The 25946-nt window shown below is 43.3% G+C and overlaps 1 protein-coding gene across 2 annotated transcripts in view; it reads left to right on the top strand.

Moving 5' to 3' along the window:
* LOC114021338 (disintegrin and metalloproteinase domain-containing protein 20) overlaps positions 1-25270 on the top strand; it is a 155503-nt gene extending 130233 nt beyond the window's left edge. The window contains exons 19-21 of one of the 2 annotated variants that reach the window (XM_043527319.1): positions 11705-11822; positions 18333-18384; positions 25007-25270. In XM_043527319.1, coding sequence (XP_043383254.1) covers positions 11705-11822; positions 18333-18384; positions 25007-25048 — 212 coding nt within the window. In that variant the 3' untranslated portion in view covers positions 25049-25270. Of the gene's footprint in view, positions 1-11704; positions 11823-14129; positions 14199-18332; positions 18385-25006 lie in introns of those variants that run through there. The other variant, XR_006285492.1, reaches the window with a different exon arrangement.
* The last annotated feature ends 676 nt before the right edge of the window (positions 25271-25946 follow it).

Here is a 25946-nt window from a genome sequence, read left to right as displayed (position 1 = left end):
AAAAAGGTAAAAATCACCTCTGGAAAATCAGGATGGAAAATAACTTTACAGGGTAACAAAAGATTCAAAAATAGAGCAGAACTTCCTCTAGGCTTAGTTTCAAAGTTACAAAAAACAGGAATAAGCCTCCCTCCAGCAAAGGAAAAATTCACAAGCAAAACAAAAGAGAATCTAACACGCCTTGCCTGGCTTTTACTTACAATTTTTGTAATATGAGAGACATTTAGGATGGTTTATAGGAGAAGTTTTCTGACCTGAGGCTTCTCTGCTTCCCAAGAGAACACACAAAATAAAGCCTTCCCCCTCTTTCCCCCCAGGATTTGAAAGTATCTTCTTTCCCCATTGGTCCTTTTGGTCAGGTGCCAACCAGGTTGTTTGAGCTTCTTAACCCCTTACAGGTAAGGAGGAATTCTAGGCTACCCTTAGCTGTATGGTTATGACAATCTCCTATTCACATAACAATGGCATTAGGAAGTTATTATATGAGATTTGTATTTAGGTACAAAGTGTTTGCAAATATACATCTCAAAAGACTTATTTAATCAATTATTGAATAAACAAAGATTTCTACCATTGAGAGGAAACATGAATTAGATAGTTACCAACATCTTCTGTAGAACATTTTCCAATCATTAATGTTTTTCTTAAAGTTTCAAGAATGACTTCAGAGTGCTTATAGAAGAACTTATTTTCAAGAACAGTTTTGTAAACTGAGACTTTTTCTCCATGGAGAGAGGAGTGGGTGAGGTTCTGTGGCCTGCAATGTGCAGGTCAGACTAGATGATCACAATGGTTCCTTCTGACCTTAAAGTCTATGAGAAGGAAAGAAGGCCCACTTGTAAAACTTGGTTTTATAGAATCTGATAACATCTCTTACACACAACTACTCTTTGAAGTATCCTGAATGGAGAGCATTCTTACGTTCTTTTAAATTCAGAACTTTTGTAAAAACTAAGGATCTTATAGAGTCTGTTTTTCCCCCCCAGCGCTGAAATTGTATTTATACCAAGCAGTATTTTTATAACAGATGTGTCCTGTTATTTGAAAGACCTTTGGATTTGTTTGTGGTTTCTTTGCTTTCTGACCAAAATGGTCCTTGGATTTATGGCATGCCATTTGCAGTATATTTACAACTTGTAACTAAAGACTTCTATTAAATATTTTAAAATAATCATTTTAAGCACAAATCACAATAGTCAATGCTTATATACATTTTCAAAACACCACATAAAAATAATACAGAAACTTAAAGCAAGATAGAAGTTATAAAAGCTGAATATTAGTCTGTGTAAACCAATGCAGGTGCAAAAAGCCAAAGAGGTGTTATCTTCCCTGACACTTGGCTTCTCACTGTGTCACAAGAAAACAGAAACCTGAATTTTTTTTAATTCGCCTGAACATATCATTTAATAAAATAAGCAACCAAAAATGTAAGTGGTGGTGTTCTATTCTACAAGCATCATGTGTATGTAAGCAATCACAGGTGTTATTTAAAATTCAGGAAAGTCACAGGCAAGTTTACAATGACCTAAAATTCTAAGAATATATTATAATAATTTCTGATAACCATTTTTGTATCAATACTGAAGTCTATTGTCCATATTTGCAAGCACCTCATGCACTCAAGATTGGATTCTTGCACACAGCAGTGTCCAGTGGACCATGCATGCACCCTGTGTGCCCTCACACCTCCTGCCACCCACACCTGAGGGCATAAAGAACAGGGCAGGCCCAACCATTGTTCAGTTCCTCCTTATCACCCAACCATGGTGGCCAGATGGAACCGTTGGTAGTGTCTACAACTCTTGTGCTCTGTGTGACCCCAAACCTATTTTTGTTAATAACTAGTTCATTTATTAGTGTAGTATTAGTTTAGTTAGGATTAGTACTCAATGTCCATTGGCTATTGCTAGTCTAGGAGTAAGGATTTTTTATTAATCTATCTCACGTGCCGGTTCTTTTGGTATTCTGGGATGCAGATTATTCAGTCCCCCCCAATTTGAGCACATTGGGAACTTTAAGTTGTTTTGTTATACACACCTTTGCATTGTTGTGTGAGATGAACCCATTCCAGGGATCATATTAAGATTCCAAAACTCATTTGTGACCTAGGTCAAGTTTGAACTGAGGTGAAATGTTAGTGCAAATACAGATTTACTAATCTGCTTTAAAAAATAAATTTAAATACACAGCTTCCACCTCAGATGTGGTAATTTCCATTTCTATATACTCATTTTCATCACCCATCCTGTCTTCAGGCTCATGTTCTATATTATCCCTACTGAAAAGTGAGGCAAAGTGTTCATTTACCATTATTAGTAGCATTCATTCCCCACTCTATATCTGGGAAATTAGTCTCCCAAAATGATGTCATACCAGTAGTATTTATCTCTCTAGTAAATATTAATATCTATATCCAATATTAATACCCCAAAGTGATTTTGACCCAAGTTGATTGGTTCATCCATCATTCATCTTTACAGTTTACTGCATCATTGATATACAGTGCTACCTGACCACTTTACCTTTATGCTCTCTCATAAACAGCACATACCAATCAGTATCTGTATTCCAGTCATGAATGTTGTTCCATCATGTTTTAGAAATCCCTATAATATCCGATTTCATGCATCAGTACTTCAGTTCCCCCATTTTGTTGCCCCAAGTCCTTGCATTAGTATGTAAACATCTCAGTTGTTTTTCTTGAACCTCACCAAGTTTCCTAGTCAGATTAGGTACAGTCTTTCACTAAGTATAACACCTATAACACTACCACTACCATCCATATTTATATTTTCTTGCTGTGCATTCTCCTACCTTCTGGTGTTCCTTTATCCCTGACTATATCTTCAGTTAGCTGATTTTCCTCCTCCTGTGTATTAAAGCTACACGTGGAGATTACACAAGTTTTTTTCTCAACTTCTCCCCCACATCTCCTAGTTTAAAGCCTTACTTATCAGTCACAGCCTTGATTCAGAAGGTTAGTATCCCAGGTTGATCATCCAAAAATCTTCCTCATAGATTCAATCCTTGAGCCATCGGTTGATCTTCATTACCTTGTCATATCTTTATCCTCCTCTCTCTCTCTCTCTCTCTCTCTCTCTCTCTCTCTCTCTCTCTCTCTCTAGAATGTATATGTATTTAACAAAGGGAAAAAAGTGATCTGGACAACTACAGTCCCTTTAGTCTGACCTTACTAGTATGCAAATCTTTACAACACATTGAAGGAAAGAAGAATTAAATTCATGGAGGCATATGGAAAAGGGAGTCTTTTTTTTTTTTTTAAAGATATGCTCTTGTTCAAAATAAATTATTGTGGGAAAGTTGCATGGCTTGTGTTATACAGGAGTTTAGAGCAGATGATCTCAATAGTCCCTTCTGGCCTCGGAGTCTATGAATCTAGTACAAGAACTGTAAATTCTTCTCAAATAATGGTTCCTACTGTATTCCACGGAGGGGTACCCAGAGTTACAGAATTTAAAAGTAGTGTTAGTCTGTTAGTCCACGCATGCTGTATTTTTGGTTTAGGTGACCATAGGGGACAAATGTAAAGCTGCAGCCAAGTCATCAGTGCATGCTTTGATGAGAAATTATGCTATAACTCAATAATCCAGAGATTCTGTCAAATTTGGACGAGCAGTGTTACAGTTTATTCAGGCAGACTCCAAAACCCTCCACCTATCTGAAGAGCTTGTGAGTTACCTGAAGTAGAATGAACATGTGCAATCAATCGAAGAAAAAAAAAGTTACTAACCTGTTCTGTAACTGTTCTTTGAGATGTATTGCACATGTCCATTTCATGACCCTCTCCCCTCATTCCCTCTATATCTTTTTCTGGTAAGAGAAAGGGGACATGTTGGGATAGATAGATAGATAGATAGATAGATAATCCATATATCTATGTAATATGTTATAGGCCTAGTGTGGATGAAGTGTGCTTGGCGTGAGCTGTATGTTGACAACCGAAGCAAGAATTTGAAGTTTTAAGCGGTCAAGAGCTGTTTGTGAAAAATAACTTTTGTTATGAGAAAGATGAAGAAATACCAGATAAGGAAATAACATTGGGGGCATTGCCATGACAATGTACCTGTTGCAGTGTATCTGCTGCAGCTGTAAACAAGAACTAGGGGAAGAGGAACATCTCGGGCCTGGAACTGTTTCTAAACACCTTGGGTTTTGGCAATTTGCCCAGAACCGTCTTTGAAATTGCCCAGAAAACTGATGACATGACGGAGTGGATTATAAAATGTTCAATACACTTGCAATTTGAGCTGTTTGTGGATCCAGAGCCCTGTTTGGATTAAGATGTGGTAATGCTGGCTCCCCGCATCTTGTGATTGGACTGAACATCGACTGGCCATCGGGACTTCAATTCTGATCTTCAGACTCTGGTGTAGTATGCTTGGGTTATGAATGTGGAGTGAGTAGTTTATTTTGTAAGCAATAAAGAGTATTTGTGGATTATATACTGACACTTGTCCAGTATCTGCCTGCTCCCCTATCTTGTAGAGAGACTCTTGCTGTGGGTCTAACAGACTGAGGCAGCTCCATCCCTTTATACCCTCAGCTAGCAACATGAGCATATGGAGGGCACATGTGCCATCCCAGTTGGGAAAAACATCTCTGGGTTCAGGACACTGGACACACACACACACACACACCTGAACTGGAGTGGACATATGCAACACACTCAAAGAACAACAGTTACTGAACAGGTTTCTAACAGCTTTTTCTCTGCCTGTGACATACACAATATTTTAATCTCCTGAGGCCTGTGATACTTTGGTCTAATTCTGGTTGCTGCGCTTGGTGTGGGGATGGCAAGTGGTGTTAGTGTCCTGTACTATAGAGGAGGTCACACTTGAAGATCTGGTGGTATCTTTTTGCCTTTGTCAGGGTTCGGGCCCCCCCCCCCCGAACTCTGTGGTGCAGATGTGGGGACCTGTATGAAAGACCCACTAAGCTTGTGTTCTACCAGCTTAGGTTAAAACTTCCCCAAGGCACAAATTCCTTTCCTTGTTCTTGGATGATATTGCTGCCACCACCAAGTGATTTACACAAAAATTCAGGGAAGGTTCACTTGGAATCCCTGTCCCCCCAAAATATCCCCCCAAGCTGCCCCCCCCCCCCCCCGGTATTGATGCATACTCTGGGTTAATTAATAAGTAAAAAGTGATGTTATTAAATACAAAAAGTAGGATTTAAATGGTTCCAAGTAATAACAGACAGAACCAAAGTGAATTACCAAGTAAAATAAAATAAAACACAGAAGTCTAAACCTAATACAGTAAGAAAGTGATTACAGATGAAAGGTCACCCTCAGATGTTCCAGTAAGCTGCTTTTACAGACTAGTCTCCTTCTAGTGTGGGTCCAGCAATCACTCACACCCAGCAATCACTCACACCCCTGTGGTTACTGTCCTTTGTTCCAGTTTATTTCAGGTATCCTTTGGGAATGGTGAGGCTATATCTTGATCCAGCTGGAGACAAAATGGAGGGGTCTCCCAGGGGCTTAAATAGACTTTCTCATGTGAGTGGAGACCCCCTCCTCTCTCCTATCCAGAATTCAGCTCCAAGATGGAGTTTCGGAGTCACATGGGCAAGTCACATGTCCATGCATGACTGAGTTCCTTATCAGCCAGGCCACGTTCCTGGAAAAGCTTAGATGTGGATTGGCGTCTCCAAGTTCACTGTTATCTTAAGTGTTTCTTGACTGAGCACTTACTGAAAATAGTCTTTTCTCAGGAAGCTGACCAACTGCTTCACTGAGTCTACTTAAAATTAAACAAGTACGTAGCCAGTATTCATAACTTCGAATACAAAAATGATACATGCATACAAATAGGATGAATATATTCAGTAGATCTTAACATTTACAGAGATGTTACATGGCATATGTAGCATAAAACATATTCCAGTTATGTCATATACATTTATGAGCATATTCCCAGAAAGCATTATGGGGTGCAGCGTCACAGCCCCTTCACCCCCTTTCCTGGGGAGGCTTTAGAATAATATACCAACCAATTGCTTTCAATGTAAGCACAGACCAGGCCCTTTGACTTCAGGACACTGAAATCAATCAGGTTCTTAAAAGACAAACTTTATTTATAAAGAAAAAGTAAAAGAATCACACCTTCAAATCAGGATTGAAGGTAACTTTACAGGGTAATAAAAAGATTTAAAACACAGAGGATTCCCCCTTGGGCTCAGCTTCACAGTACAACAGGAGTAAGACTATATCTGTAGCATAAGAAATTCACAAGCCAAAACAAAACTTAACCTAAAACATTTCCTTGCCTGCTTACAATTTCTGTGGTTTTAGATCTATTATTCCAGGTATATTTTCAGATGTTGTACCTGCTTGGTCTCTCCCTCCATCCAGAGAGGGAACAACAAAGAAAAAGCACAAACAAAACCTCCCCCGCCAGTTACCTTCCATCCTGATTTTGCAGGTGTGATTCTTTTACTTTTTCGTTATAAAGTTCTTTCAAGAACCTGATTGATTTTCATAGAATCATAGAATATCAGCGTTGGAAGGGACCTCAGGAGGTCATCTAGTCCAACCCCCTGCTCAAAGCAGGACCAATCCACAACTAAATCATCCCAGCCATGGCTTTGTCAAGCCTGACCGTAAAAACCTCAAAAGAAGGAGATTCCACCACCTCCCTAGGTAACGTATTCCAGTGCTTCACCACCCTCGTAGTGAAAAAGTTTTTCCTAATATCCAACCTACATCTCCCCCACTGCAACTTGAGACCATTACTCCTCGTTCTGTCATCTGCTACCACTGAGAACAGTCTAGATCCATCCTCTTTGGAACCCCCTTTCAGATAGTTGAAAGCAGCTATCAAATCCCCCCCTCATTCTTCTCTTCCGCAGACTGAACAATCCCAGTTCCCTCAGCCTCTCCTCATAAGTCATGTGTTCCAGTCCCCTAATCATTTTTCTTGCCCTCTGCTGGACTCTTTCCAATTTTTCTACATCCTTCCTGAAGTGTGGGGCCCAAAACTGAACACAGTACTCCAGATGAGGCCTCACCAGTGTCGAATAGAGGGGAACGATCACGTCCCTCAATCTGCTGGCAATGCCCCTACTTATACATCCCAAAATGCCATTGGTCTTCTTAGCAACAAGGGCACACTGTTGACTCATATCCAGCTTCTTCGTCCACTGTAACCCCTAGGTCCTTTTTTGCAGAACTGCTGCCTAGCCATTCGGTCCCTAGTCTGTAGCGGTGCATGGGATTCTTCCGTCCTCAATGCAGGATTCTGCACTTGTCCTTGTTGAATCTCATCAGATTTCTTTTGACCCAGTCCTCTAATTTGTCGAGGTCCCTCTGTATCCTATCCCTACCCTCCAGCGTATCTACCTCTCCTCCCAGTTTAGTGTCATCTGCAAACTTGATGAGGGTGCAATCCACACCATCCTCCGGATCATTAATGAAGATATTGAACAAAACCGGCCCCAGGACCGACCCTTGGGGCACTCCTCTTCATACCGGCTGCCAACTAGACATGGAGCCATTGATCACTACCCGTTGAGCCCGACAATCTAGCCAGCTTTCTATCCACCTTATAGTCCATTCATCCAGCTCATACTTCTTTAACTTGCTGACAAGAATACTGTGGGAGACCGTATCAAAATCTTTGCTAAAGTCAAGGAATAACATGTCCATTGCTTTTCCCTCATCCACAGAGCCCGTTATCTCATCATAGAAGGCAATTAGATTAGTCAGGCATGAGTTGCCCTTGGTGAATCTATGCTGACTGTTCCTGATCACTTTCCTCTCCTCGAAGTGCTTCAGAATTGATTCCTTGAGGACCTGCTCCATGATTTTTCCAGGGACTGAGGTGAGACTGGCTGGCCTGTAGTTCCCTGGATTCTCCTCCTTCCCTGTTTTAAAGATGGGCACCACATTAGCCTTTTCCCAGTTGACCGGGACCTCCCCCGATCTCCAGGAGTTTTCAAAGATAATGGCCAATGGCTCTGCAATCACATGCGCCAACTCCTTTAGCACTCTTGGATGCAGCGCATCCGGCCCCATGGACTTGTGCTCGTCCAGCTTTTCTAAATAGTCCCGAACCACTTCTTTCTCCACAGAGAGCTGGTCACCTCCTCCCCATGCTCTGCTGCACAGTGCAGCAGTCTGGGAGCTGACCTTGTTCGTGAAGACAGAGGCAAAATAGTATTGAGTACATTAGCTTTTTCCACATCCTCTGTCACTACGTTGCCTCCCTCATTCAGTAAGGGGCCCACACTTTCCTTGACTTTCTTCTTGTTGCTAACATACCTGAAGAAACCCTTTTTGTTACTCTTAACATCTCTTGCTAGCTGCAACTCCAAGTGTGATTTGGCCTTCCTGATTTCACTCCTGCATGCCTGAGCAATATTTTTATACTCTTCCGTGGTCATTTGTCCAAGCTTCCACTTCTTGTAAGCTTCTTTTTTGTGTTTAAGATCAGCAAGGATTGCACTGTTAAGCCAAGCTGGTCGCCTGCCATATTTACTATTCTTTCTACAGGGCCAATCAAACCAGCACAGCAGCAGTTCCTCAGACAGAGGGTTCTGGTATCCGGCTCTGACCCTGATTCCCCTATTCGCGGTACCGATATGAGAATGATACCCTAGGCACCAAGTCTGCCTGCGTCCCCAGCATCACTCACTGTCTCGCTCCTTATTTGAAGGAGAAAGATGAGGAAGAACAGGGAGCTATTCCCCCATCGGCTTCTATCCCTCAGGAGTCAATCAACCCAGGAGTCTCTCCTGGGGCATATTATGCTGTCCCCAGGTACTTACAGTGGTATGGGGATCCTCTATGCTGCTCCCATCCCAATGGGCATACTGGACTCCATGGGTCATATGTCCCACACAAGGGGGGACTGCCCGCCACGGCCAGACCCAGCACACAGTAATTCCACACAGCTTCAGTACCAGCACCCTCAGTGGTACCAGGGAAGAGGAGGAAGAACCTCCGCCCCTGCAGGGGACATCACCTACCCACTTGCCATCATTATCCACAGAGGACACCTTTATTCCTCCTCCCCCTAATGCAGGGGATGATTTCAAGCTATTCCATTGCTTATTTGAGAGGGTGGCCCTCTCTGGACATGTCTCTTGAGGAGGTCCCCGTGATACAGCATAGGCTAGTGGATTTTTTGCATACATCTGCTTTCACCCATCTACTGACCCAATGTTTCCTCAGAGGACTCAGTAATGCCTACCCTGAACTATGTGAGCCTATTACACCATGGGACCTGAACCTGGTCCTTCGTATCATCACCTCTTCCCCATGTGAACCCAGGATGACATAATCACTGCTACACTGTTCTGTAAAAGTAGCATTTCTTGTGTCAATGACATCTGTCAGACGTGTGGGAGCACTGTGGGTTTTCATGGTGGAATCCCATACATGATCTTCTTTGAGGCTAAAGCCTCCCTCAGACCACACCCCTAAACCCCACACAGATAGAACATATTACACACTTCATAATTTTGATGTTTGGAGGGCATTGGCTTCTTACATAGACAGGACTAAACCATCCCATAAATCACCCACACTGTTTCTATCCATCACTGAATGCTCCAAAAGGAGCACCATCTCTAAGCAAAGACTTTCCATGTAGATCCATAATCGCACAAAACTCTATCAGTGCAACTGCCAGTCCCTCATGGGGATTTGCTTACATCCCACTAGAGCTGTATCAGCCTCCACGGCTTCCCTGCACAATGTACCTATCATGGACGTTTGTAGAGCTGCTGCCTGGGCCTCGGCCCATACCTCTAGACAGCACTGTGCCTTAGAGCAACAGGCCCATCTGATAACTCCTTCAGCTGCTCTCTACTATCAGAGGTCACGACTTCAACTCCGAAGCCCCTCCTCCCATTGGAGGGCACTGCTCTGAAGTCATCTAAAGTGGAGCACCTACAGGAACTGCTCTCGAAGAAGAAGAAGAGAAGGTTACTCACCTTGTGCAGTAACTGAGGTTCTTCGAGAGGTGTGTCCCTGTGGGTGCTCCGCTACCCTCCCTCCTCCACTCTACTTTGGAATTTCCTTATTAGTCTCTGCAGTAGAGAAGGAACTGAGTGGGGGTTGGTTGCACAGTGTCGGTTAACTGCCTGCAGCAGCGCAAGGCAGGGACCACGCATGTCTGTGGGTCTGCTACTAAAAGTCTCCGACTGTGAGCGCAGGGGCGCACAAACACCTAAACACCTCTCGACACACATCTCGAAGAACTTCAGTTACTGCACAAGATGAGTAACCGTAACTTTCTCTTACTTTGCCTACAGTAACTGTAGTTCCTCAAGATGTGATGTCCACATGTATTCCATGACCTGCCCTCCTTCCCCACTTCTATGGAATCCTACAACAGCTGGATTCTGTACTGGTGAAGGAGCTGAGGGATAGTTTGGCCCAGTCCACCCTTGAGTGAGATGGGCTGGCCAGGCATAGGTGCAGATACAGCCTCAGCAGACAATGCTGGCCAAAGGAGTCTTGTCTTTCATGCATGAGGCACATGCACACCAGAAGTGGAATATACGTGGACAACACATCTTGAACAACCACAGTTACTTTAAGGTCAATAAAGGACCTTAAGGACATCATGGAGATAGCTGGAGGCACCCAGAGACATGAGTTCAGGCTGTTGCTCTGTAGTGTATGTATCACCCAGAATTCTTTTCCCATTTGGTGCCTTGTGTGTTAGTGCCACTACCTTAGAGAAGTATTTTTCTGTCCATAGGATGGTCACAGGGAAGGACCCTGTCTGGCCTATATACTCCTTCCATGCTTCCTGTGGGTCCGAATCTGCCCCCAAAAGGTAGTTGGTTCAGAAGGCAGTGGCTCTCCTCTTGAACTGAGTGAGTTAGCTATTGGCATATAACAGTAATGTTGTGTGATCTGTCCTGGGTATCTGTTCATTTGTGGCTGCAGTTCTGGATGTTGGGTATGAAATTAAAAGCTCTGTCTAGCCTGGAATCCAGGTTTCGAGAGACTGCCTCTCTTACAGCGGCAGCTAACATTTGCTGGGGTGCTCTGGTTGAATTACCAGGGTTGGGAGAAGCAGAGCATTCTCATTTGAGAACACTTACATATTTGTAGACTGTTGCCATGATCCCCCTTAGTCATTGCTCAACCAAGCCTGTATCTCTGTTACTTTTTCCTTGTGAATCAAACCCTCAAGATCCCTGATAGTTTCGTTATTTTTTTTCACTCCCCCTAATCTGTAAATATCCTTCTGTTACTGTAGTGCTGAACAATGAACTCAATTCCAGGTGTGGTCACTCTAAACCCATATGGAAAAGAAGTATTCTTTTCTTGCTCCATGATCTGATGCTTGTGCATACACAACCTGAAACTGCATTAGCTTTTTTTTTGGTCAGCTATATTGCATCATAATTCATGTGCAATAAGCCAACCACACCGCGTGCCCACGTGCTGCCAGCACCTGGCATCCATGACTAGGGGGAATGCACAGCAGAAACAAGCAGCAATGCTGGCCCCTTTTTCTGCAGGCCAAACAAATGTGGAGGCCCTCTTTGCTAGTATTGTCAATGTACATACGAGATAGCTGTATGTGTGTGTGAGGCATATACACTTCATACAGGGACAAGCTTCTGTTTACACAGAAATGTTTGTTACAGTTGTATGAGTAAGTCCTAAGTGCAAACAAAGTGTAATGTTCTGTGTCTGTTTCTTTCCAAGTGTCCAATAGTGACATTGTCATCATTATGGGAATAGCAATTGGAAGCATACTTCTTCTTCTTCTGGTTCTCAGCTTTGCTGTGCATAAAAGAACTCAAATTGCTCAGATCTTGAGCAGGTAAGTAAAATTCCATTCATATTTACACTATATGATAAGATTATGACACTTTTACTTATTTCTAATCCCAGCTCCCCCAGTGTTACACTTGGCTGTAAACTTGCCAAGCATTGCTGGTCACCAGCAAAAGCACCTCGGTTACACTTCCTAACTGGTCCATTATTAGCCTAGGGTGCTGTCACAGATCTGGTTAGGCTCCCCACTGCTGGACACTCGCCAGACTGCTGTGAGGAAATCTAACTTAGAGCCAGTTGGAAATTTTCTGCCAAAATTTAGTTTAGTCTAAAACTTCATCAAATTCCCACCTTTCTGTTAGCTCCAGGAGGACAGACTGTAAGAAGCTCTGCCTCCCCACTTTCCCAGCTGGCTCTAGGGGACAGACAGGCAGAGCAGCAGGACAGCACCTTACTTGCTCTGGGAACTTGAAGGGATTGGCAGGGAAACAGAGTGAAGGGGCTCTCTGCCTCTCCAGCAGCAAGGCTGGAGGCCTCTTGTCAATTTATTGTGAAATTGACTAGAGCCTTTCTTGAGGGTAGCTGGGAAGCTAAAAAGTTATGTTTTGGTTGTCACAAAGTGGAATTTTTCTACAAAGTCCTGTCTTCAAATTGTTTTGGTTTTTTTTTTGTTTTTTTTTTTTTTTGTGGTTTTGACGTTCTGTCCAGCTTTGGGATTAAATTTTCTCAAAACCATGACAATGTTAACAGAAAGAGAACCTCCCACACACACACATAGAGACACAGACACTTCCTCTTTTTGCCCAGTTCTAATCCACACATTGAATCCCACGTGTCCTTTCCTTGCTGGGACAGGGGTTGAGTTTAAGTACAGTTCCTGGCTTTGTGCCTCTAGCCACCCAGTCCTGGAGCAGACCTCAAGTTTGACACCGCTCTTGGCAGAGATGACCCCTGCTGTCCAAATGTCTAGGTGCTGAAACTAGTGCAGTCTCCCCAACAGCTTTTGCACATTCCCCAGAATCTCACTGAAGGGGTGAGCCTTTACAGTTTACCTCTTCAGGGGTACCTCTTGTGAAAGACAACAGACATACACAAACTTTGCACAGCATTCCAAAACATCACTACTCTTTACTTGGTACTATGAGAAAACCAGATCTATACAAAATAACAGACACTCTGAAGAGTGTTTCCCTGTGTCACTTCCTCACCATTGTGAATTTTCTTTGGGGTTGGACAGAGTTTTCTGTGGTGTCTAGGATCTTTCCCCTGTAGCTCATGACTTTTCTTCAGATTCATGGAGTCTTTTCATCCAAGCTAGCTGTTTCTGACATTGATTGATTCACAGTTAAACTGGATTCCCCTCCCCCTTGTCCCCACTATGAAAGCATGCCCATCTCTTCCTGTCTCCTGGCCTGTGATGGAGTGTACACACTCCACACCAGTCAAGAAGGGAGGTTAAAATGCAGATTTGGCCTCAGGCGGCCCCACCACGCTGCACCTGCAAGCCATGCCAGTCTTGGAGCAGGAGATTAAAAAGGGAGAAGCCCAGTTCAAAAAGACCCACCCATAGGAGGTGGACACATCTCTCCCAACTAGTTCACAGAAAGGAGTACTGCGGAGGATGACACTGTCAGGGGGGGTTCTGCAAACAGTTCTGGATAGCCCTGAGGATACTGAGCTGGGCTATGGCTTGTCAGGTATATCCTAAAAGAAGGGAGGCCAGGGACATATTTGGACTATTTTTTGTTGTGTTTTCCTTTGTTACCTTTCCGTTAAGGCCTTAAGAGGGCTTGGGAAGAATATCTTTAAGCAGGCCACAGTAGGAAGATGTCCACGGAAGAAGCAGGAGGTCTGAAGAAGCTGACCTTAGGGCTAGAACCCAGGGTAGAGGGTGGGACTGAGTTCCCCTACAGACCACCAAGGGAAACCCTAACAAAGGCTCTGGATAAATATCATAAGGCCTAATGGACCTAGAGTTGGTCTAGAACCCTGGAACAAGGCTCCCAGACTGTTACTGGAGTGCACACCAACTTACCCTGAAAGGGATGAGACTAAAGAGTGACTTGGTGAGAAGGTTGAGTCACAAGACAAAGAGGAGCCACCCGAAAACCTGAATGGCTCTTCAGTGAGGCTATGTAGAGGGGTGTGATAAATGAAGGGGGGGTAGCTTCCTTTTATGGACACCCAGCCAATCAATTAGCTATAAAGTCCCTTTTGGTGGCTGTTCTCTGCTTGCTTTACCTGTAAAGGGTTAAAAAAGTCCCAAGGTAAAGGAAAGGGAGTGGGCACCTGACCAAAAGAGCCAATGGGAAGGCTAGAACTTTTTTAAATGGGAGAAAAAAACCTTCCCCTTTTTGTCTGTTGTGTTGTCCGGGAAAGAGGGGAACAGGGAGCAGTTATGCAATGAGAAGCTTTAAGCCAGGTACGATCATAAATCATCAGATCTAGAACTACTTATTTGGACCCCCCAAATGTGTAAGTAGATCAGGAATGTTTAGAAAGATGTAACTAGATTTATTTCTGTTTATTTCTTGGCTTGTGTACTCCTCTGTGCTAACCCCAAATGCTTTTTGTTTTGCTTGTAAACTTTAAGCTGCACCTCAAGAAGGTTATTCTTGATGTTTAAATTTTGTAAGTGGGGTTTTTTTAAATCTAGCAAAAGCCTAAGTTTCAGATGTATTTTCTTCCTTTTTGTTTTTAATAAAATTTACCTTTTTAAAAAACAGGATTAGATTTTTGGTGTCCTAAAAGGTTTGTGCATATGTTGTTTAATTGGCTGCTGCCAGCAGCTAATTAATTTCCTTTGTTTTTCTTTCTAAGCTCTTCCCCGGAAGGGGCGGGATGAAAGGGCTTGAGGGTACCCCACAGGAAGGAATTCCCAAATGCCCCTTTCTGGTTTCAAAGGGGGGTTTTTGCATTTGGGTGGTGGCAGCATCTACTCATCCAAGGTCAGAGAGAAACTGTAACCTTGGGAGTTTAATACAAGCCTGGAGTGGCCAATATTAATTTTTAGAATCCTTGCAGGCCCCCACCTTCTGCACTCAATGTGCCAGAGTGGGGAATCAGCCTTGACAGTCAGAAGGTCGAGTCACAAGACAAAGAGGAGCCACCTGAAAACCTGAATGGCTGGTCAGTGAGGCTATGTAGAGAGGAAACCTGATTAGGGGAAAACTTAATCATCCACAAGGCAGTCATATGGCTGATGAGTCACTTTGGTTCATGCCCAAATCCTTCCTATAGCCTTCCTTTTTTTCCTGTTATGTAACCTCTGTACTTTTGTCGTGTTTGGGCATTTTCCGTTCTTTTCAAGTAATGACCCTATGAGTGTTCCACTTCAGGTGTGCATGCGCCTTTGATTGGAGATTTTTGATAGTGATGCCTGTTCGGTGTTGGATGACCTGCCCTCAGTTAGCTCTCAATGATTTTGGCCTGACTTGGGTGAATGTTGCAGTGCCTGCCTCTAGCTACATTAGTTTGGTCTATTTTCATTATTTTGAGGGCTTGTTTTGTTTTTTGTTCTGTTTGCCGCACGTAATTTGTGGGCTCTTTGTGAGTTTTCTTCCCATCCTGAGGGGCCTTTCTTCTTCCTCCTTAGAAGAAGTTATTTCTCCTGGATATGTGTAGGTCTCCTGGGTTTAAATGCTGCGTAATTTTCCAAAAGTCAATTTCCATTAGTGATGGGCATCCTAGCTGTCTCCATTGCCTTTCTAGGTGCTGAATCTTTATTGGTTTCAGGAGCAGGTCTAGGAAGAACAGGTAAATGAAACATAGACTTCTTATGAGAGGGTGCTCCCTGTGACCCTCCTCAGACCCAGGCCTGCACAGTCCCAACATAAAACAGTCTTCAGTAACTGAAATGCGCTGTTGACTTCCACTGCCGCCTACTCTCCTGATAGGCCTTCTTGGGAAGAGAACATGGGAGGCTCCTCTAAGGCTTCAAAGAAGAAGTTTTCCAATTATCATCTGAGAGTTGTCAGCACCAAGAGACCAGGATCATGTCAGAAACTGGATGCCCAAGAAAGACGTGCTATTGAGGCTCCAAGCTCTTCCAGTACTGAGCGCCCAGTACCAACTAAAAAAAGACTTTCAGCAGCTTTTGGTATCCACTACCGCTGAGTTCCACCAACTGACCCATGCTGGGAGTCTGGTACTAAAGAAACAATACAAGAGACACTGTGATGTTTCTAAAGTCTCAGTACTGATCACTGAATCCCCTGTACTATCCATGGCCTCTGCATCACAGAAAACTACTATGCAGTGAGATTGCCAGACACCCGCAAAGACCAGAGTATCACCGGTACTGACCCCTCTCAGCTTGGACTCACACTAGTCCCCCCTCTGTTCAGTTGACCTCTGGTCCTGGAGTTTAGCTTCCCTAAAGACCTCTTTGTCTCAGATGAACCCAAGTCTCCTCTGCTCATAGGTACGCAGGGTCTTTCAATATACCAGTCGTCCTCTATACTGTCTTTTTCCCAAGTACCAACATACTACCCTGTAGTGAAAATACAATTCATAGGGGCATACTTGGATTCATTGACAGCCAGGGTCTAGCTCCCCACCGACAGATTCATAACATTAGCATATCTAGTCAGGACCATTCAGGGGAGTCCATGAACCTCAGTAAGGAACTGTGTACATCTCCTGAGTCATATGGCAGCCTGCATCTTTGTGACTGATCATGCAAGACTACGTGTCCACTGCTTCCAGAGCTGACGCAGAATGACTTATTTCCATTCGTGAGACACTATGCTCTGGTGCAAACAGGCACCTCGGATGTGCATCTGGGCAGGGCAGTTCTGCATTCTGTTGTGGCATAGGACTCCTGGCACCAGTTACAAGCACTTGAACGACAATGGGATACTCACTTTTTAGTTACTTGAGTTCTTTGAGACATTTTGTTCCTATCAGTAGTACACTATCTGCCCACCTTCCCCACTTCCTAGGTTCCTGGGTGCCTACCAATCAAGAAGGAACAAAAGTGATAGCAATTTGGCAGCCCCCTTTATTCCCTCAGTGCAGAGCATGAGAAGAGCAGAGGCTCATGCATGGACCAGATTGACACTGCTAGCAAAAAATCTCTGGTCCTGGGTGCATGGAGCACATATGCAGCCCTGAAGTGCACTATACATAGGGACAACATCTCAAAGAACTCAAGTTACTACAAGGTGAGTAACCCATCCCATCCATTTTTAACTTAAACCTCACCATTCCAAGGAAGAAGCTGCTCTTCACACCTTAGAAAATCAAAGTTCTCCTGATGTCTATCTAGAGATAGGAAAATGCTTCAGAGACAGAGTTAAAGAAGCCCCTGTCTCAACCCAAAGACTCTTCAAATGGATTTCTGGTTGCATTTTATTTTATGAGATTGCTAATTCTACCCAACCTCCTAGAGCTACAACCCATTCTACCAGATCAGTCTACAGCCCTAGCTCTGTCGAAGAATGTTTCACTTGCAGAAATCAATAAAGCCGTGTATGTACACCTGATGAATTCTAATTGATGTTTTTTTCCATCAGAATTGAAGTCTCCCTGCAAAAAATTCAGTGAGAACAAAACCTCATTTTTTCTGCTGGGAAACGTTCCACATGAAAACATTTGACTGGCTTTAGTAGAAGCATAGGTGGGAGCTGGCCTTCCTTCCCAGTTTTCCTAATAGATGTTAGCACTGTAATGCCTAATTGGGACTATTTAAATGCTATTACTAAGCAAAGAGAAATTCCTTCTTTTTTTAAAGAAAGGAAATTCAATGTAGAAAAAGTTAATGCAATGTTAAGGTTACACAGTGTAGGGGTGCATGGCAGTCCCTCCCTGTCAGTCTCAGAGGGAGGCCAAGCCCTCTTGCTACACACAGCTAAAAAGATAAAATGACAAAGGGATGATCAGCTGAGAATCAGATGATCAGCTCAGAATCTGACACCATCTTATGTCCTGTTTCTTTCAATAAAGAAAAAATATGATTATTCTATTTCTAAAATTCATTGGGTACAGTCCAGAGACTAGCTTCCCTGGTCATCAGAGTATTTTAGTTTGTTCAGAATCTATTATAGTAGCATGCTGCCTGCAGATTTAATAAGACACTTATGTGTGGCTGTAGGAGTATTTTATTTGATCTAGCATTGGGTACCTCAGCTGCCTCAGTTTCCCTTCTGCCTGCAGTCTTCCACAGCTGGTAGGCTTCTCTGGTGCCTTAGGTAGCTTTATTGGCATTTTTTCCCATGGCCAAACCTCAATTTAGTGTCAGTCCCCTTTCAGGGGTCAAAGTTTATATGAAGTGCTATGGAAAACCTGGAGCGAGGAATGCCAGAGATAGAGGTTGGCAGGAGCCAGCATTTGCACATTGATGCCAATTACTGAAGGTGAAAGAGCAACCCATTCACCCAGATTGGTTTAATCTGAAATGCAGAAACCTGATTACATAGATCATTAATATTCTGTGATGTAATACAGCTGGTTTGATAGATTTTAATAAGCATCTTCTCAAAACCATGCATAATAATTACCATTTCAGCTTGTTTACAAAGTGTATTGTCTAAATAATATGTGGTTTGTATCGTAGGTCCTCCAGAAAAAGACAGACAACGCAAGGTCATTCTGGTGCTTCAGACAAAGTAAGTGTTTTTCAGATAGTTCACTTCAGTCCACATATCTGTTCAAGAGACACCATCATAGGACCTAACCACATCAGCCACACCATCAGGGGCTCCTTCACCTGCACATCTACCAATGTGACATAAGCCATCATGTGCCAGCAATGCCCCTCTGCCATGTACATTGGCCAAACCAGACAGTCTCTACGCAAAAGAATAAATGGACACAAATCTGAAATCAGGAATCATAACATTCAAAAACCAGTAGGAGAACACTTCAATCTCTCTGGTCACTCAATAACAGACCTAAAAGTGGCAATTCTTCAACAAAAAAACTTCAAAAACAGACTCCAACATGAAACTGCAGAACTGGAATTAATTTGCAAACTGGACACCATCAGATTAGGCCTGAATAAAGACTGGGAGTGGTTGGGTGATTACAAAACCTAAACCTATTTCCCCAGTACTAATTTCCCTCTACTGTTACTCACACCTTCTTGTCAACTGTCTGAAATGGGCCACTCTCATTACTAATTCAAAAGTTATTTTTCCTCCCTTGGTATCCTGCTGTTAAGTGAATTATCTCGTTAGACTGACCTCACACTTGGTAAGGCAACTCCCATCTTTTCATGTATTTATACCTGCTCCTCTATTTTCCACTCCATGCATCCGATGAAGTAGGTTCTAGCCCATGAAAGTTTATGCCCAAATAGATTTGTTAGTCACTAAGGTGGGGTGGGCAAACTTTTTGGCCCAAGGGCCACATGGGGGTTGCAAAACTTTATGGAGGACCGGGTAGGGAAGGCTGTGCCTCCTCAAACAGCCTGGACCCCACCCCCATCTGCCCCCTCCCACTTCCCGCCCCCTGACTGCCCCCCTCAGAACGCCTGACCCATCCAACCCCCGCCCCCGCTCCTTGTCCCCTGACCGCCCCCTCCCGGGACCCCTGCCCCTAACCCCCCCCCAGGACCCCACCCCATATCCAACCCCCCTGCTCCCAGTCCCCTGACTGCCCCCGGGACCCCACCCCCTATCTAACCGCCCCGTCCCCTGTCTGCCCTGACCCCTATCCACATCCCCGCCCCTAACCGCCCCCCAGGACCCCACCCCCTATCCAATCCCCCTGCTCCCTGTCCCCTGACTGCCCCCTTACCACGTCGCTCAGAGTGGCAGGATCTCTCAGCCATGCCGCCGCCATGCCTGGCAGGAGCAGCGGGCCAGAGCACCGGCGGCGCAGTGCACTGAGGCTGCGAAGGAGGAGGGACAGCAGGGGAGCTCGGGGCCTAGCCTCCCCGGCCAGGAGCTCAGGGGCAGGGCAGGATGGTCCTGCGGGCCGGATGTGGCACGCAGGCCGTAGTTTGCTCACCTCTGCTCTAAGGTGCCACAAGGACTCCTCCTTGTTTTTGCTGATACAGTCTAACACGGCTACCACGCTGAAATCTTTAATATGTGAAGAACATATGAGCATTTCTTAATCTGGGAGGTCATCAAAACTTCTCATCATTTTTCAAATTGAAAAAAAAGGAACATGCAGCTCTGAAAATAATAAAGCCAGAATATGACAGGAGGAGCAAAGTATTACAATTACTACAGTTACAGTTCTCAAACCAATTCCATCTTAATCTATTATTTTAGTTCCTTGTAGCTTTCCAAAACGTTCACTTTTGGGGATGAAATTTTTGAAGCCCCCGGTTTGCTTTTATTTTTGTTGATTGGTTTTTGTTTTGTTTAATTGTAAGCAAAAAAGTTATTGAGCTATTTTACAAACAAGGAGAATGGGAGTGAAATACATTTTCCTAACACAAGAAAATTCATGCAAGCTTTTTCTGAACAGTTATAGCGCAGAAACATTTTGGGGTAGCAAGTTGATATTTGGCAGGAAAATAGTCCTTAGGGAGGAGAAGTGCTTTTTAGTGAAAATCAGCTTTGATTTGGGTGTATCATGACAGAAACTCTGGATTCATAACAGTGGAACTCAGCTCAGAATCAGGCCAATTGCCTCACTGAGTTTGCTACTTGTTCAGGGCAGGAGACTGGAAATGTCTTAAAAATAAATCAGATTATAGAATTTCTTTTATTTTTTAAATTAATAGCTAGGAAATACTATCAAAACTACTCTGAGTGAATCACAGATTCATAAATACAAAGGCCAGATGGTACAATTGTGATCATCTAGTCTGACCTCCTGTATAACACAGAACTTCCCTCAAATAATTCCTATAGCAGATCTTGTAGAAAAATGTCCAATCTTGATTTTAAAATTGTCAAGGATAGAAAATCGACCATGATCCTTGATAAGTTATTCCAGTGGTTAACAGTGAGAGTAATTAAAACTTTACACCATATTTCCCATCTGAATTTGTGTTATTTCATCTTTCATCCATTGGATCATACCTTTCTGTGATCAGTTGAAGAGGCTAGTATTAAATATTTCTTTCCTGTGGAGGTACTTATAGTCACCCCTAAATCTTCTCTTTGTTAAACTAAATATATTGAGCTCTTCGAGTCTATCACTATAAGACATGTTTTCTATCCTTCAGTCATTCTTGTGGCTCTTCTCTGAACCCTCTCCCATTTACCAACATCCTTCTTGACTATTGGATACAGTATTCCATCAGCAGTTGCATCAGTGCCAAATTTATCCATCCCAGGATCACATTCGCTTTTTTGTCCACAGCGTCACACTAGAAGCTCATGTTTAGCTAATTATCCACCATGATCACCAAATCTTTTTCAGAGTCACTGCTTCTCAGGATGGAGTCCACTATTCTGTAAGTATGGCCTACATTCTTTGTTCCTAGATATATACATTTATATTTAGCCATATTAAAAATGCATATTGTTTGCTTGTGCCCATCTTACAAAGTGGTCCAGATCATTCTGTATCAGTGGCCAGTCCTCTTTGTTATTTACTATTCCCCCACTGCTTGTGTCATCTGTAAACTTTATCAGTGATAATTTTGTGTTTTCTTCCAGGTCACTAATAAAAATGTTAAATTAGAGCCAAGAACTGATCTCTGTGGCACCCTACTAGAAACACACCCATTTGATGATTCCCCATTTACAATTACATTTTGAGACCTAATCATTATCCCGCTTTTAATCCATTTAATGTGTGCCATGTTAATTTTATATCTTTCTTGATTTTAAATCAAAATAGTCATAGTTCAGGGCAATTGCACCTGTATTTTCCCCTCATGGGCCAGCAAAGGCACCAATTGTAGGCTCCTGGCTCTTCAGTCGTCATCTCTATATTTCTCTCCTGACCGGAGTTTTTCTAGGCAGCACAGTTCCCTGTCTACACTGTGAGTTCCCCAGAAAACCAGACAGCCTAAACTGGCCAGTGTCTGCACTTTGCTTTCTCCTCAGAGTCTATGCACAGTTGTAATTGCCCACAGATCAAAGCTACCACACAGCCCTTTCTAAGCAAGCACACTTCTTCTTAAGGTGAAAACGTTAAAAACACAGATTAAAATAATACAAGAATTTACACGCATGCTAAAAAGCTTACCAGATGTCACCCCACTCCAACTCCACCCCAGTGGCAGGTATCAGTCCTTCCAAACCTTCCTCCCATCCCAGGGATAAAAGGTACTGTCTATTTGCTGGATCAGAAAGAAAGCCCTGAGTCAGTTTAAATTCAGGCTATTTATCCAGAAGTCCTTTCTTTGTCTGTTGGCCTCTGGATAATCCAGTTTGAATGAATATATGCAAGCATCACCCAGGCAGGTGGTTAAAATCTAAGTGAATTTACCTAATCACCTGTTATCCCCCCCATCCCCCCATCACCACCACCATTCTTCTGAATTACTGGAGGAGCTGCAGTTACCTCTCTCATGGAATTATTTACAATCCCTGGCCCGCAACGATACATACACTTAATACAGTAAGACCTCCCAAAGATAGTGCAGGAAATTGCCATATCTGGTCATGTGTACCAAGTCAAATGACTTAGAGGAGTCTATGTATATTACACCAACACTATTACCTTTATCAACCTGACATCTGGTCAAAAAAGATATCAGATTAGTTTGACTGCATCTAATTTCCATAAACCCATGTTGATTGGCATTAATTATATTACCCTCCTTTAATTATTCTAATGGAGTCCCATATCAGCCACTCCATTATCTTATCGGGGATCAATGTCAGACCGACAGGCCTATAATTACCTTGTCGTCATACTTGTCATCTGATACTTGTCATCATGTTTACCTTTTTTAAATATTGGCACATTAGCTTTCTTCCCGTCTTCTGGAACTTCCTCAGTGTTCTAGGACCTATTGGAAATCAACATTAACAGTTGAGCAAGCTCCTCAGCCAGCTGTTTTTAAAACTCTTGGATTAAAGTTATCCAAACCTGCTGGTTTGAAAATATCTAACTTGAGTAGCCACTATTTAACATCTTCCTGAGATACTAGTGGAGTGTAAAGAGTATTTCCTATGATATGACTCTATGGCCCTTCATAACCCAGCAGAGACAAGTTCACTATGAGAAATTATGGATCAGCAGAACTGTGAACTAAGTTCTGAAAACACGTTGCTGGTACTTGAGAAAAGATCTCAGCTTGACATTTAGATGCCACGGGTGCTTATGGTGCTGGCAATCTGACTGAGCATGTTCAATCTAGAGTCACTGAGACTGATGCACAGTATTAATTTAGCTTCTCTGTAATGATCTTGTCTTCCTTGAGTGCCCCTTTAGCACCTCAATCGTCCAGTGGCCCCACTGATTGTTTGGCAGGCTTCCTGCTTCTGATGGCCACTGACAGTGGCCAGTGTCAGATGTTTCAGAGGGAATGCACAGAACAGGCAATCATCAATTGCTGTCCCTTGTCATCCACTCCCAGCTTCTGGCCATCAGAGGCTAAGGACACTCAGAGCATGGGGTTGCATCCCTGACCATCTTGTCTAATAGCCATTGATGGACTTATCCTCCATGAACTTATTTAGTTCTTCTTTGAACCCGGTTATACTTTTAGCCTTAACAACATCTACTGACAACAAGTTCCACTGAGCATAGGGTGGGATTCTCCCTAATGGAGCTATTTGCTGGATTGGGACCTAAGTGAACAAACTTACACTGATTTAGTTGTAAAATTTCCAGTATAAGTACTCAAGGGTAAAAAAATGTATTGCAAGATGCTACACACAGAGACAAACACACACAGTTGTAGAAAAAATGTGTTATGATCTATGACATTTGAAAACCAGTATGTGATGTGACAGATTTAAGTTACCAATCTGCCTGAGGCGGCAGGTGATCAGGCTGAGACCACAGGATCGTTAGGGGAGGAGATGATGGAGCACACCAGGTGACTGAGTTTTAAAGCTTTATTGATAAAATAATAAAATAACAAAATAACAGCGGAGAGTGCTGGGGGGGGGCGGTTACCCACATCACTCAGAGGAAGGAAGAAAGCGTTAGTGCCCCAAGCCCTAACCCACTTTCATACTCACACACATACTACCTGAGGCTGGCCAAGCCTGGATGTAATGTAAGAAGAAGAGAGGGAATGGTGGACGGGAGTTCTGCCCTGTGCACGGGTCGTCCAGGGTCCGCTGTTGATCTCCAACTTGCTACAGCTCTCGGGAGGGTTTTAATTCCTGGGTTCTTCTGGGGGCTTTTCGTCCAGGGACCTTTGTCCCCCTTGCTCTCTGTACCTGTCCAAAGCGGTCTTCCAAAGTTTCCTTGGTTTTCCCAAAACACATTGGCTTGAGGGTCGTGAGACTGTTATATTCCCATTCGCTGACCTTCGCATTCTTACTAGTTTTGCACCTCCCCTTTCAGGTCTGTTTGGTTCAGTTCTCCTTTCCCACAGGCTTTTGGCTGTTTAGCAGCAGGGAAGTTGTTTGTGTGTGCGTTGGCTTTGAGTGGCAGTTTCGCCCCTTATCTTCAAGCCTAGCTTAATCGTTAAGTTAACCCGTTCCTTTCTTTCTCCCTCCCTCTTCAGCCTTTTGCAACCTGAAAAGGAATCTTACACTCCACACTCACATCTTTAACCCTTTCCAAAATGCTTTGTGATGCCTGCAACAGCATTAGCAACATACAATGCTGATCTGCCTCCCCAGGGGACCCCCTGAGGGAGGGGGCCATTGGGTTGTGACAGTGAGCATTTAATGCAATATCCAAGAGCATTCACATAAGGGCCAGAATTAAGATTATTTATGCAACTGGCTGAGGCTTGGAGGCATCAGTATTTTATATTGTCATATTTATTTATTTATATCTGAAGTAATCATGGGCTGTGTGATTATTTATATTTTAATTTTGTGATAGTTTTCTAAGGGATAAGATGGATGAATGGTGAGACTTTTATTATAAATCTAAAGAAAGAAAGAAAATGTCCTGACTTGAGGGTTTAGCTGTACAACTTTAAGGTCTCTTAAGAGCTTTTCTAAAATGTTTTGGCATAGTAATACTTATCACATGGAAACTGATAGGTTTAGCAGATAATGTTTCCATATTGTACAAACTTTTGCTTCTTCAAAAATGGCTCCAAAGGTATATGGGAGCTTAGAACTCTGAATGCCAGATCCTGAATGACTATGGGCAGGATGAATGTAGTTACATAAAGTTTGCCAGTTAGATAGACTATGCTTTAATCATTGTATTGTTTTGGTGTTTTTTGTTTTTTTTTAGAAGAGTGTGACGAAGAAAAGCAGTATTCGGTCTAAACATTAGAAGGGCAGCTATTTGTTTAACAGAACACATGATACTGGAAGATTGAAAAAGCAATGTTTTTCTTATCGGTCGGCCATGGAAAGAACACGTGGAACCCTGCTGAGATAGTGGTGTGTCAAAACTCCCAGTTACGTGGGATTCATGGAGAATTACCTTTTTTGAAACTGTCAGCTTATTGTTCTTTTGTTCCACTTTATTTAAATAAATAGATTTTGTCCTTCTCTTTCTGTATTCACATAAGTGTCTCCTCAGGACTTCATAGAATCTCACCCTGTTTCTAAGCTGGTCCTGTCCTCTGTATCCCTAGGACGTATCCTAGAACTCTCTATCTCTAGAAAGCAGAAACTTAGCTGTTCTTTGAGCGCATGCACATGTCTATTCCATTGTATATGTGTACACACCTCATGCACAGTTGTCAGAGAATTCCTTCCCTCACTGGTACTCACTGGGGGACTTGAGCATCCTCTGTTGCCTTACACCACTGCAGGTTAGCATACGTGTGTGGAGCAGCCCCCATCTCCCTCGGTCTCTTCTTACCACCAGTGATGGTTGTGGAAGCAATCTCAAACTTGTTTTGATAAGTGCTTCCCTAACACCTTTGTGTGTGTGTGTGTGTGTGTGTGTGTGTGTGTGTGTGTCCCTGCCAAATTCACATGCATGAAAAACACATCATGGACCATGAAATCTCCCCAGTGAAATATGCTGAGAAAGGGCAGAGCTGGAGGCGCCCCAGCTGGGGCTTCTGCCATGCACTGGACTCCTGCTGCTAGTCCTGGCAGGGCTAGGGAAGGGCTACACTTCCTCTTCTCCTGCAAGGGCCACTCCCAGAGCCAGGTCAGACCCCCTCCAGGAACCTTCCCTGGCTACAGGAAGCTCAGCACTCCAATCTGCTTCCTTT

This window comes from Chelonia mydas, chromosome 1, assembly GCF_015237465.2.
Source record: "Chelonia mydas isolate rCheMyd1 chromosome 1, rCheMyd1.pri.v2, whole genome shotgun sequence".
NCBI classification, from domain to species: domain Eukaryota; kingdom Metazoa; phylum Chordata; order Testudines; family Cheloniidae; genus Chelonia; species Chelonia mydas.
Note: the sequence above shows the minus strand (reverse complement) of the source record. Positions and strands in the feature narration are given on the sequence as shown.